The 15002-nt window shown below is 30.9% G+C and overlaps 1 protein-coding gene across 1 annotated transcript; it reads left to right on the top strand.

Annotated features, from left to right (window-relative positions):
• The first annotated feature begins 2062 nt into the window (after positions 1-2062).
• LOC134244737 (acetylcholine receptor subunit alpha-L1-like) lies at positions 2063-4796 on the top strand. Its single transcript, XM_062726986.1, has 5 exons — positions 2063-2233; positions 2996-3040; positions 3130-3236; positions 3573-4105; positions 4237-4796. The coding sequence occupies exons 1-5, from the start codon at positions 2063-2065 to the stop codon at positions 4569-4571; spliced, it is 1191 nt and encodes a 396-aa protein (XP_062582970.1). The 3' UTR covers positions 4572-4796.
• The last annotated feature ends 10206 nt before the right edge of the window (positions 4797-15002 follow it).

Here is a 15002-nt window from a genome sequence, read left to right as displayed (position 1 = left end):
ATTAACATGATATGAAATAAGAAGTGATTTATGGTGTCTTGCAATGATAGCAAAAGCCTTTTGCACTATGTATTATAAAATACATGACGGAAATAGAAGAAAAAATACCAAATAAGTATAAAATCATGACAATTTTTCTGAATGCCAGGATACCTATCGTTTCTTACCTAAAATATATTTATTGATCAATTTGCAATAAGAAAATGCATTACTGATATTCTAATTTGACAATATTCCCTATATGATATGATTAACTTAAATATTTAACTAAAAAGAAATATTGTGGATAAATTTACATAACTTTGTAGATTCAGAGATACTTTTAGGAGTATTTTTTTATTACTTAACTGTCAATTTTATAAACCTTAGGATCGGACTACCATAAAGGGTAGATCTCAACAAAATCAAAAAATTGATCTCTCTTTATAGAATGAGAAAAAAACAATGGTTTTTCTTTTCTCTGTTAAATGGATCAACTTTTATTCATATCGAAATAATACAAAGCTCGTCACTTTAATTAATTTTGTTTAAATCTCCTATTCAGAACATATTTCTAGATTTGTAAGTGAATGATTACAAAACAAATAGACACCGTGAATTTATTTACTCTAGTTCATCCCTAATGGACTCAATAATAGAGAGGGACCTTAGATAACAGTTTAATGTAATCGATCTGTGGCTCAGAATCTGTGGCTGCCAACACAGATCTATCTCTGTTTCTACTGATTGTTAGGAACATGTATGGCTATCAAGCTTATATAAATTAATCATGGCGTTTTTAGTACTTCTTACTTTACTTGGATTTGTGAAAAGTAAGTATTATTGTACAAAGTCTCTCTCTCTCTCTCTCTCTCTCTCTCTCTCTCTCTCTCTCTCTCTCTCTCTCTCTCTCTCTCTCTCTCTCTCTCTCCATTTAAAAAATGCATGTTTTAAAAATTATGTCGTATTTGAAAAATTATACATTGACATAAAATCATGTTAATTTTTTTTTTGAAAACTTGGATTAAAATATATGTTATGTGTATAAATATTCCTGAGATTGGATCCTTTTCAAAAATTGTGATGCAGCATCAGTAGTCATTTCGATCTTTATTCAGCGTATGATAACTGACGTTTTTCATGCTAAATGTAAGTCCATTATTTATACACTGAATTGACAACGGATCTTTCCGTTATTTTCCGATTATGACAAGGCGCACACGGTGGATGTGATCGGTCGCCAGGGGATGCTCACTCCTCCATGGAACTTCATCTCACCTCTGATGTTTTGGAGGTCCGTTTTTGCTCTGGTCCTATTTGATTTGTTTAATGGATTTCTGATCTTGAATACTGTTCGTTATCTCTATTTATCATAAACTTAAAAGTAAATACACCGATTCTGCACGGTGTGATACGGGTAACGTCACAATACCCTATATCACAGACCGGTCCAAAAATCCATTTCACGTATCGGACCGTAGGGCAGAAAATAAATATCAAACCGGAAGTAACGTTTGTATAAAGTTTAAAAGTTAATTAACTTGACTCTATTTAATTAAATATGCATGTAAAAAAATTCTTTAATGACTTTTGTGATCTTATTTTTTTCAGTTACCTAAAGTTGATTCTGTTAGATTTTCGACAAAAATGTCATAAATAGGCCCGAAGAATTCTTCAATGACCATATGTGTACTCGCATATTGAGTATTTTAAATATATGATACATGTAAATAGAATACCATTTACTAAAATTCATATCATATGTAACATCAGCCCTCGGGCCCCATATCAGCCCTCGAGCCTTCGACCCTCGGGCTGATATGGGGCCACACGGGCTGATATGACATATGATATGGGTTTTAGTATGTAAAATTCGCTATATATTTCATGAGTAACTACGTATACGAAAATTAAGTAGTTATGGATAAAAAAAAAATGAAATACACTACAGGCAATATCGCCATATACAATCTACATATGTGTGCTGTATGTAAATCATGTAAAGGGGCACTATAATTATGTAAAATATATGTTGCTAATTCGGAATGTCTATTTATCAATACAAACTTAAATTTATAATGTGATGTGTTCTTCTCACAATAATCATTCCTTTTTAGGTATTCTTTGTAATGAACACGATTTAAGATCTGATCTCTTGAACACCTCCAGGCACAACCCATTTGTATTACCCAGGAACTCAACAGCACCTATAAATGTCACACTCTCGTGGGTTACGGGGTTTGTCGTGGGATTTGTAAGTAATATATAGTCACAACCTATCAACATCACAATACATAAGTTAAATGGTTTGTAATTTTTTTTAACGTAAAGAAAAGATATCCCGAAGATAAAGATCACAAGTTGTGCCTCCATCAGTGAGAACAACATGTAATCACAATCTACAAACGGCCATATATGAAAAAGATAAAATATTCAGATCCCATAGTCTATCCGAGCAATACAGATTTACAAGTATTAAATGAAACATGGAAATCTCAAACATTGGAGTTGGGATCAGGCCTGGGGGTCATAAAACTTAGACGAGCTCACTTTTGATTTTTTCCACTATTAGTTCCTTTGGAAAAAGTGAGACTAAGATCAAAAGTGAGCTCGTCTAAGTTTTATGGCCCCCAGGCCAGGTGTCATGTAGAAGTAAGTCTGCCCTGTCAGCAGGTCATATTGGTTTGGTGTTGCATTGAAAATTAGAACATACTTATGCATATGCGTGCGACAATATAATGGATCAAATAGTTCTTTGTTTGATAACAGAAAAGTTGCCAAATTTAATTTATGTTATATATTCTACAGTGCAATGATCAAAATGTTTATTGTTTGGATTTTTTAAAAGGAATTTCACATTAGATAATTTTAAAACTGAAACCCATTAAAAGTTGAATTTGCTTTCCTAAAGACGAATATAAGCTTTCGTGACTCGGATGCATTTGATGATTTTCGTCTTGAATGAAGAGAATTTTTTATTCTATTTTTTTTTTTATGAATCTTTTCCTTTTTGTAGGATGAAATCGAAGGAAAATTTACAATCATGGGAAATTTAGACATGGTAATCAAAGTCTCTTTCGAAAATCCGATGAATACACTCAGTCTTATTTTGTTTTCTGTCAATACATTAATATAATTATTTGTTGATAGAGCTGGAAAGACGAACTTATGATGTGGAATAAAGAAGCCTACAACGTGAGCTCCATTGTAGCTGTTGGCAAAGAAGTGTGGACGCCTCCTATCTATGTCCTTAACAAGTTTGTAGCCTGAAATAGATATGTATTACATTTTCATATATTAAACTGAACATTAAGTTCTCTTGCAGACACCATTTAATGTGAAAAACATTATAAATTATTATCTCTGTATTTAAGTTGAACTTTGTGGTTCTTTTTAGCCGATTTTTTTTTATTTTCACTTAAATTCATTTACAAACAAACAAGAAATCAAAATAAAGAAGAGTGCTTATAAAAGTATATAAAAATAATAATGAATTTATACTTTAAAAAAAATTGCTTAATAACACACTCTTCATTAAAAATATATTTATTTATTTTGAAAATATAATTGAAACATTTAACAATTGATTTTAGAATGGATTCTGTCTTCTTGAGCAATGGCTTAAATGACGATTTATTGAGAATTAAGCACACGGGAGAGGTAATTTCCACACACTCTGGAGAAATGTCCGTCTCCTGTCCCCTGGACCCTATACATTTCCCTTTCGATATACAGACCTGCTTCATGATGTTTGGGTTAACGGTCCACTCCTCCGCGGAGGTTCGACTGAGATTCTCGGACAACCCAATACAATCCGTAACCGGAGCAGGCATTATGACTGTGGACCATCCGATCTGGACCATCACCGGATTCAAGACCACGGCCTCAGAGTACTCCAACGTGGCGTCTATAAAGTTCTGCTTGTTCAGGAAGTCACTGTACTATACTTTTACCATGTTAGGTCCTTCTGCTCTGCTGAATTGTTTGACAATATTTGCGTTCCTCATTCCAAATGACCAAGGAGAGAAGATCTCGTGTGGAATGACCATATTCTTGGCTTTTGTTGTGTTTCTGGTGCAAGTTGGTGACATCATTCCGAAAAACTCAAACGCAGTACCAGTTCTAGGTAAATGACACTTTAAATATTTAAGATAAAAAACAAGTTTAAGGAAGAAATTTATCCATACGACTGTTTAATTTTTCATGCTTATAAACCTTTTCTTTAGAAGGTGAACATTATTTAATTATTTTCTTTAGGTAAATACTATCTATATTCCATAATTGGAAGTGCAGTAATGGTAATCAACACTGTGATTCACTCATTCATTGCAAATAAACGAGCAAAAAATGGTGAAACCAAAGTTGAACCCATGAACAACGACTTGGAAAAGCCGGCGACGTTTGAGATGTATGATGAAACTATTTCTGTTTCAAGTAATGAAAGCACTGGAAGAAAGATCCCTCTGGTCAAATTTCTGAAGAAACATGGACTAAAAATATTAGATGTAGTTTGCTTTCTCATATCCGTGCTCCTCATCGGGATTTCTGTGATTATGTTGTTGACCACAAAAAGTACATGTGATTCTGCGTAACTTTTTGCTGATCGTGTTTGAAAACGTTTCTTAGTTATATTTGTTACTTGAGTAAATTTTCGATGCTATCTAAAGACATTGAATAATCTTAAGGTAAATACATGTATTTGTGCTAAATACCTAAAGTCGTTTTGAATTTTACAAATTTATTTTTCGGTAAAAACGTGTTTATTCACCTACTGTGATTGTACAAGATATACACTACTATATACGTACTTTGAATATAAAAAAAATTTCTAAAAGTCAATATCTTTATAAATCATTACAATTGCACATCCAAAGAAATTGTCAAACGAAAATTAAAAAACACCCTTAGCACAACTGCATGAGGTAAAGGTTCAAAGAAGCTTTTCGTGTTGAAATTTTTTGCCGTTAACATATTATTTTTTTCAGAAGAGCGTATACTTAACCTATTTCTATAAATATAGCATAAAGGACCCTTGTTGTAAAGAAGTTTATAATTGTTCAAAAATCACCCCCTTTTCTTCTTAGGAATAAGTTTTAAGAAAAGGATTTAGCAAAAAGTATATAAGTTTAAGACTGGATCATTGTGAAATCTTTTTTAGAAAAACAGACTGAGAAAAAAAATAAAGAATTTAAACGAGGCTGCATTTCATTTCCGGAATTTTTGGTAATTATCAACTTTTCATTTCCGACATTTTCTAGTTTTCATTTCCGACATTTTTTTGTTTTCATTTCCGACATTTTTTCAGATATTACCTTACGTAACAGATGTGAAGACTTTACCTATGAAAAATTTAAAGTAATTGATATAATAAATAAATCATTGAAAATCTGAGTTTTTGTTTTATCAATGAAACGACTGTGGCAATGTAAAAAGTAGGCAACTACATGAATTAAAGTTTGAGAGATTTTTTCAATGTTTACTGAATTACTCTGCGCAGATGTCAAGCAGAAAAAAGAAATTTCTGTGTAGAGAAGTGTAATAAAAGCGTTATCAACCGGAGTAAAAACTGAATTAGAGTATACTAGTATATCAAGTGTATTGGACATAAGTTTGGTGCTGTCATTGGCATTTATTTTGTATGTTCATTGAACTCTTTAACCTAGACTTAGTGCTACATGTATGCACATATGTATATAATAAATAAATTTATAGAAAAATATATTTTTAATCAATATTTTGCAATAAATACTTTTAAAATTTCATTTTCGCTGACTAGCAAAACATTAAATTGTCGCACAGGCAAATTCCGGAAATGAAAACAAAATTATGTCGGAAATGAAAACAAAAAATGTCGGAAATGAAATAAAAAAATGTCGGAAATGCTATGCAGATTTCCGGAAATGAAATGCAGCGTTAAATGAAAACTTTACCTCATCGTTGATTACATAAGGGCTGCAAGGGTAGGATAGGATTACAACAACAGATAAATATAGCCCCCCGTACATTTTTACCAGAAGGTACTGCAGACGTACTTTTTTCCACGGGGTCATAATTACGCGGAATCTCAAATTCTGTTCAATCCACTGGTAGAAAATTACGCTGATTTCCTAGACTGTCACTTGGACAAATTTCAGTAGATAATTTGAGACCGCGTACATAGCGTAAATTAATACCACGCGGAAAAAAGTACTTCTACAGTAATTCAATGTAAGACACACATACTCTTAACTCGTATTGTATAACTTTATCAATTTATCTGGTTATAGGGCTATAATGTACTATAAAACAAGAGACTTAAGAAGGCAAATCTCTGAACTCAAAGTTAGTTTTGTCTAGTGCTATAAATTATAAGCGAAAGCTGGTCTACATCCCGTGCTAAGTCCACAAAAGCGCTGGCATAATTTCAAGACATAAATAAAATGTTTACAACAAAGAGATTTGACGAAAGGATTCTGGAATATTTCAGTAGGCAAGAATATGCCGATGCTAACTATGCCTTGACAAAGTAGGGAGCTGATTCATAGAGTAATTAAATACGAGGTTGAAGTGGAGGTATTATATGCTAATTAACCGTGCAGAGACAAAATAAAAAAAATATTCAAAATTAAACTCTTTTTCGATGACAGGTCTTGACATTTTTTTTTCCTTTTAACATTACATAAATTTATTTTCTACCTTAAAATAATTATAATATATCCTAAAAATTATTTCTAAAAGAAACTTTTAGGTCTATGTAGATGGTTTGCGTGATGACCCCGGTGTTGACTCTGAGCTTGCTTTCTCCGGATCAAAAGAAACGACATTCTTTTTGATAGATACTCCCCAAATAAAGTCTTTTTAATGAACAAATGAATTCATTTTTTCAGTCTTTTTTTTACCAAAGGGTTAAGTACTTTAATAATATTCATGTAAATGAATATGCTTATGAATATAAGGATTCAATATACATGGAGATAGCACACGACATGATATGGCATTATTTACATGTTCCTAATCTCTTAAATATTTATAGCAAGGTTATAATAAACAAGGAAGGTAAATAGTGATTTTTTTTGTCGGTAATCATTACAACAGCCTTGTGCCTGATGTGATACATGGCTACCCCTCTCTAAAAGTATGCCTAAACATTAAAACCATGCTGATAAGGTAAACATATTTTAATGTACAAATGTTTAGACTATGGTATTCTCATGCAATTTTTTTTTTATTTTTAAAGGTTAAAAACCTTTTTGAGTTAATCTAAGATTTGTCTTCTATTTTATCACCTTGTTTAATAAACAAAATCGGAAACTATAAAAAAAAACACTCTGTAAGTCATATGGTTCAACACTTTGTTATATTCTTATATATTTTTTTGTCGAGTTACTGCTTTAACAAAACAGTTCTATAAATATACATGATAAAGAAAACTTTGTATTCTTGACTTCTGCTCATAAAAAATTGTAACGTAAAACGAAAAAGAAAGAAGAACACGTTAATTAATTGATTTTCCGAAAACAGCCTTTTGTTCAATATAAAGTAAGCATGCATTTAATGGTGATCGTCCCATAGGTGGAAATTAGATTTCCGACACCGATGGCATTATTAATAACTTCCTGGTCTTTGGGATATTTAGGTGCTTGGTATTTTAAATAGAAACAGTTCAGATCTTTTGTCTTAAATGCATATAGATTCTAATAAAAGATCAATCAGAAGGGAACACCCATTCTACGAAAAACGTGACAATTATTTCTGTTTGTCTGCTTGTTGTCATGGTTTATGTCGTGTATATAAACAGAAACATGAACAATATTTTTTTCAATCTAAGTTAGAATCTCAATAATTAAAGAGAAACCACTTCACTGTAAGTATATGTTTGTTTTATTTATTTTACTCTGCTTCTATCATATTTCAATGTTTTAGGGGGGTTCAGGTAATTGACTCATTCATAGATTTTAGTGTTTGTTTTGCAATTTATCTTCAAGCATTAGGGTTGCAATGGATAAAAGTTGTGGAGCAGCTAAAGGTGGAAATTCGTATACTGTTAATAGCTTTGGAGAAACCAAGATAACTTCATCAAACATTGGTGGATCCAAATGGTCGTGTGAAACAAGCGGTACATTAGGAAGTTACTCTTCCCAGACAACATGTACTCACAACAGCGGAAGTGTGAATCCGACTGTGAATGTAGGTTCCAATTCGGACGGACATTCGGCAAGTGCTGGGGTGACATTCAAATGGTAACCAAGAGTTGAATGAGGGTCAGCAATGAAGAAAAACAAACATTTGATACTTTAAATATGATACTTTTGGAAAATGATAAAAAAGTATATATTTTTTTTCCTTTATCTCATTTTTTCTGAACTCTCGTTAAAGACATAGGAAATATAGTTTGAAATTAATTGTCTTTTTCCCTGGAGTTGAAGAGATCCTTTACTTAAGGAACTTTATGCTACATTCAATAGGTATATGTGCTATTGTGCACTTCTCATGAAACAAGTTTGGTTAAATAAAATATCTCTAGTTTACTACATGTTGAATTTTAGTTTTCTTTAAATTACTGTATACTAGTATTTTCATATAGGGATATTTTTTTTCAAAACCCCTTGTGATGCATGCTGAATTTTATGGCTATAACAAGCTGATGGGACAATAAGCTTAAATGAATAATATCTCGAAAACAGATTATAGTTAAGGTTATATGTCCTTAAGATGTGAATGTAGAACAGGAAAGATGACATTCGGAGACTTTAGAGTAAGAGTTTAAAATTGCTTTTATAGAGATTTACTTATTAAGAGAAAAGTAAAAAAAAAATTCATATACTTGATAAACTTTAATAATACAATTGTGAAAAAACTTGATTACATGCTTCTCTTCTTTTTTTCACTCCACAACTAATGCAGACATAGAAAAAGAATTTTATATAACATGTATAATGGAAGTCATATGTGATGTACGTTTGGATAAGTTCGGAAATGAAAATTTTAAAGAAGATCGTTCTACAGTAAAACACGCATATCACAAAGTGCCAGGGGCAAATAATTTTTTTTTTTAAATTTATAAAAACGTAATCAAAAATCGTTATAAAAACGTAATCCGTTATAACTGTTAGTATCACAACACAGTTTAAAGTCAAGGGAAATGAGAATCACTTCGCTATTAGCGTTAATGCATTTTATCCCATGTTTAATCCTCTATCCCGTGGATATGACTGATTGGATATTTTTTATATCCCACAGTTGTGACGTAACAATGATTTTTGCGTTATATTGATAAAGTAAAATGAAATTAAGTTCTATATAAAAACAGAGAAAAACATTGGTAATGATGTATTAAACATAAAACATAAAAGAATCTCTAGTGATTTGTACTTAGATATGGTTTTTAGCGAATTTGTTGGACAAAAACCATAACCAAAAACAGGTAATTGTAGAACCTATTATATTTGTCATAAATTCAAAATATAGTCCCTTTATAATCTATGCAAGCTCATATAGTTCATGATACATATGTACTACAAATTCACAGGATTTGAGACTATATTCGCCGTAGAGTCAGTGCGCGTGCAGCGGCATTGTGAACAATGATTGCAACGGCCACAACCAGCTAAGTATCTTAGATGGAAAAAATGTAGACAAAGCTATATAAGGATTATTTTAAACATTTGGACCTCTTACACGGCAAAAGTCGGAAAGAAAAAGTTAAACACGAAGGTTACAAACTGTAATCTCGACATTTTTTTAATTTCCAAAACAAGGTCATTGTTTATATACCATAGCATTATTTATATATCTTTAACGTATTGGTAGGCAAAACACTGCATAAGGTTCATGGATATTTAAATACAGTTAGATAAACGCTGTCATTTCTATACCATATTACCAAATACTGAGAGGACAAAGTTTGGTCTATGATATTGAATCAGAACTTTATAATTGGATAATAACAAAAAAAAGTAGTGAATATGATGATAATAGATTATAATCCATAGAAAATTCCTAAACATAAAAAACAGTACCATAAAGTCAAGAAAAGGGGAAAATATTATAAATTAACATACATTGGAATTTGGTTTGGGACAGCATAACAAGAGTAAAATAAAGCAGGAATTTCAAAAACTTGAGTGGAAAGGGGCCCATAATATCTTGCTTAATGACAATAAATTATGTAAAGTTGAACTATCCAATGTATGTATGCTATTTATGCAAGGAAAAGATCTATTTTTACATGGTAGTACGATTAATCCAACACTTAAATTAGTTGTGGTGGCAGAGGAATTTTTTAAAAATCAAAATGTTGACTATTTCTTTAATATTGATTTGCTTATAAAATGTGCATTGAGAAATTTTAAATTCTCTCTACACATGACACTAGTATGGTCTAGTCCCTTCAGGAGATTGACGTTTTAGGAATTAAACATGTAAGGCTTACACTATGAGTCCTAATATGATGGCTCAGGGATAACCTCAAAATTTCATGGAAATATAGCCTAATTTCATTATTTTGCAATGAGAGAAAAATCAAAAGGTATCACGTGCTCATTGCTTGTATTCTTTTTGATATTTAATTGAAATATATTTAAAATTTTCTATTTACATCATTAACAACATTCAATACCATGTTCAATATTTTTAGCTACCTTAAAAGCATTGTTTACAAAGAATCTTATACACCACAGATATGATTTAATAATGAAAAACTGGGTTCCAATCATGTTCCAAAAATTTAAAGAATAATCAGTGATGCAAACATCTGTAGTCATCTTATACAGAATAAGCAGAAATATGTTGTAATAATGTAAACAGAAAGCCTGAATTCTCGATTTCTAATCAAGAAAATTTAGAAAGTTCACAAAAAAGAACACGACAACTATTTGGATTGATATTCTTAAACACCCTTCATTTTTAGTAAGCATTTTACGTACATTGACCCACCCCTTAAAATAAACTTCCTTAAACGATGCTATTATTTAAAACTTCCTAGTATATGGAATTTTTCATGAGTTGTGTATTTTAAATAAACACAGAACAGGCCTTTGTCTTCAAATGCATTTAAATTCTAATTATAGATCAATCAGACGGGAAGACCCATTCTAAAAAAAACATGCCAATTACTGCTGTTTGTTTGCTTATTGTTCTGGTTTATATACTGTAGAAAACAGAGACATGAATGACAGGTTTTTTTAAGGGGCCGACTTGGGTTTCCATTGCGCAACACTTTGCGCATGATAGTAAAATAAAGCATATTTATTCCTTAAAAGCAAAAATTTTCACCAAAATGATAAAAATTAACAAAATTAAGAACTCCTGGGTAAAAAAACCTTAATTACGTACAAGTGGACATATGTAATTTTTCAAACACTAACTACACATAAAAGTTTGTTTATTGCGTTAAGGTAAACTTTAGTTTTTCAAGAGGGGGGTCATCATCATGTTATTAAAGCAAAAAGTATACAATATTACCTCTTGAAATTATTTCAAACATAAAATTTTGAAAAAAAAATGTGTACCTTTTTTTTAAATATAATTCCTTTGAATATGTCATATTTTGTAGTACTTAATAAAACCAGGATAATTTCGCTAATTTTTACATATTAAGATGCCGCCTCTTGAAACCAGACGGTAGAATTTTGTGTTTCTTACATTATTATATGATATTACTCACCACATATCATAATTTGAGGAAAATGTATAATCTGAAGGGCGTCACATTGGCAGTTTCCTATATAACCCTATACTAAATTATCTGTATTTTGTTAATCAAACACATCCCGATATTTTTAGTTTCAATAATTTACAAATAAAATAGGTTTTTGATTTCATTTTCGTATGAAATTCTTTAGCAACATATAAGTCGTAATATTATTAAGACGATTTGAGAAAATATTTAAGACGATTTGAAAAAATATTAACTTCAAATCTGTGTCTAAGCACCGTTAAGCAATATCAAATAAACGAGAAAAAAGGATATTTTCAGATCGAATTGTCTATATACATGTATTTTCCAGTCTACCCGATCATGACAAGTAGCACACCTCATGCTTGACTAGTCAGCAGGGAATGCTCACTCTTCATGGCACCTATCCTACCTCTGATGGTTTGGAGGTCAGGGTTTGCCCTGCTCCTATTTTGTACTGTTTTATGGACATTTGATCTTGAATATTATTCGTTATCTCCATACATTTCATGCTATAAAATATAATATTACACCTCTCATAATGTAATTTATCAGTGGAAGATTAATGAATATTCTCACTGTCACACTGTGGTAGAATATGAAAATGAAATTCGGTATATACGAGGGTTGTTCGAAAAGTCCGTGGACTACTGTAATATCTTTTTTTATTTGACTTCACATGTTATCCAGATTTGGTAGAAATATTTTAACAATAAATCCAAAGGATTTGTATTATTTTTTTTAATACCACGATTTTTTAGTCAATACTTATCCAGAATTTAAAAATGCAAAAATCGGATCGCGGAGCAGGTAAAAATTTAGTAAGTTACGAACAATACACTAAATTATTTCTGTAGTCATATTCTCTGTCTGTAAAATGAAGCAAAAACGAAAAACAGAGAAATCCCAATTTAAATTTGTTACTTCGATTTGTATTCAAAATTATGGCTTAATGTTTTGCTTTGTTGAAAAGAAATCAGCCTAAGAAGAAATGTAGTCCTTGTTGAAAACGACAAAAACGATGACGTTTTAGAACATCATGGAGCAGCCGATTACGATGCAGTTTTGTCTTTTACTCGGAAAAAAAAATACTGAATAAACTCAAAAAATGTTGAAGGAATCAACAAATATGTCACAAGTGAGTTGTGCATGTGTGTACAAATAGTATAGACAGCATTTGTGTGACAAAGGCTTTGTATCAGATGAGGACAATCTGTGAAGAAACGTTTATCTTAAAAAAAGAATCTTAACAAAAACTGTAAAAAGTTTGAACGTCAAGGAAAGACCTAGGGCTTAAGAGTTGCTTACCCTGTGAAAGCAGAGTTAAGTAATAAGAGAAACTAAAATCTTAGCAAAGGAAATTATACAACGATAGCAATTCTTAACAAATGAACTTCAAGCATTAGAATTAAGGATTGGGCATTGGAATATACTTTTTGAAATGTAAAGGAATAGTATGTCATAGAAATTCTTATAATTACATTGCTGTCTAGGGTGCTCCGCTGGATCAAAAAATTGTTGATTTTAAAATGAAGTAAATTGATTTCTATTAAATCAAATGGAATGAAACATCACACAACAACAAAACAAATATATTTACATATTATATTATACATATTTTAAATTTCTAGTGAGTAATATAAAGAAAATTGTCATCGTCCTCGAATTTTTCGTGCCAATTTGGAGCAAAAAACAAAATTTTAAAAAAGGAGTGGTTTCAAAGAGTCAATTCCAGATTTTAAATATAGCATTAAATAATCAAAATTTGATTATGTCCATTTTCGGTTGAACCCTACATTTTTCCGATGTTATTTTAGGAATAGATTTTTAGAAATCAAAATCTCAATGCAGGATTAGCACAGACCGTTTCATGATTGAGTTCGATTTTTCCACTCGGCGAGCAGATTTTTGGGGCTGTTTACGGAGATAAAAGAAAACAAATCAAAAATTTTAAAATCGTAAAATATTAAAGGCTGTTGTTAATTTTCAGCAACATCACATCCCCCTGTAGTAGAAATGTTTATTGAATTGTCTTTTTTAAATGTTTATTTAAAGAAAACCCTTTAAAACTCAGGCATATGAAAAATTCCGTCATTCCTATTTGAAAATCAATCATGAATGTAGTTTCTATTCAAAATGGCAAGTTTTTACTTTCAATCTGATATTTAAACTGAATTTCAATTTAAATAGAAATGTACTAAAAGTACTTGGGTGTAAATTGCGTTTTAGTTATATTCATTAGTGTGGTACTCCTGATATTTTATTTCAGACAAAATCATGCTCCATTGAACACTGGCATGTTGTTTAATCGTAGTCAGTAGGGCGAAATGACATATTGATTATGTGAGGAAAAATTGAAGAAGAAAAATCAGGGATTCTGTTCAGACGTGTTCTTTTGCTGGCGACTTTCTTTAAATCAGTAGCTATTGTAAGTGCAACTTTATCTCCAATTGTATAATTTCAACATAATCTGCTTAAATGTGTAACAAATGTCAATTTAATCTTCATACACAGGTTTCGAAACACATTTCATATTCATAGATAAACTTTTATTTTCATTGGGCTGTTAATATAATTTTATCATTTCCTACAATATTTATCTAATTTTTTTATGTTCTGAGTGCTGTTATCTTTTTACTATCATATTTCGTTATCCCAGATAACTAATTAATGATAAAGTCGAATAGTCGTTTGATTACAAACGTAATGTTTCTTGTCAATGAGGAATATAATTAACAAAAGTTCAATATTCGATATATACCTCTCTCTTTCCTAGAAATATAAAATAACTAGCTCTACCTGTGTTTTTTCTTCAAAACTGTATCAAGAAAATCTTTAATATGATACATTACAACACTGACCGTCACAATTACCTAAAGACGAGGGATGCAAATTCGATAAAGGATTGTTATACTTAAGAGATTAAATTGCGATAAAATATTTTTTTCCGGATGGCTCAATTCTCCTTAAATTGTAGGAATGTACCACATTAAATTGAAGTCTATACATGTATGTATAATGTAAAAACCTTCTTTCATAAGCGATTTAATCATTGCACAAATTGCAGGGTTCTGACCTGTTTCAAAAGATATATTTCAGAATTTTAAATGTAGTGTGCCTGATTCGGAGCAAAGTGAAACATGATATGACCCGGAGGAAAAACGACATCAATGGAATCCAATGCCTAAATTCCTAAAGCAAACTTGAAAATATTGTCAAACATCAAAGCGGACAAAGTTATGTCAATGGAATAACTCGACGGAGTTTCTTATTTTAGATAAAAATCTTTGCAAGCAGATATTAATTTTAATTAAGAACCTGAAATCTAATATTGAAAGAAACTGATTTAATATAAAAAAAAAAGCAA

The sequence above is a fragment of the Saccostrea cucullata genome, unplaced genomic scaffold (assembly GCF_032062105.1).
Source record: "Saccostrea cucullata isolate Sc308-1 unplaced genomic scaffold, CSIRO_AGI_Scuc_v1 ctg2495, whole genome shotgun sequence".
In the NCBI taxonomy this organism is placed as follows: domain Eukaryota; kingdom Metazoa; phylum Mollusca; class Bivalvia; order Ostreida; family Ostreidae; genus Saccostrea; species Saccostrea cuccullata.
Note: the sequence above shows the minus strand (reverse complement) of the source record. Positions and strands in the feature narration are given on the sequence as shown.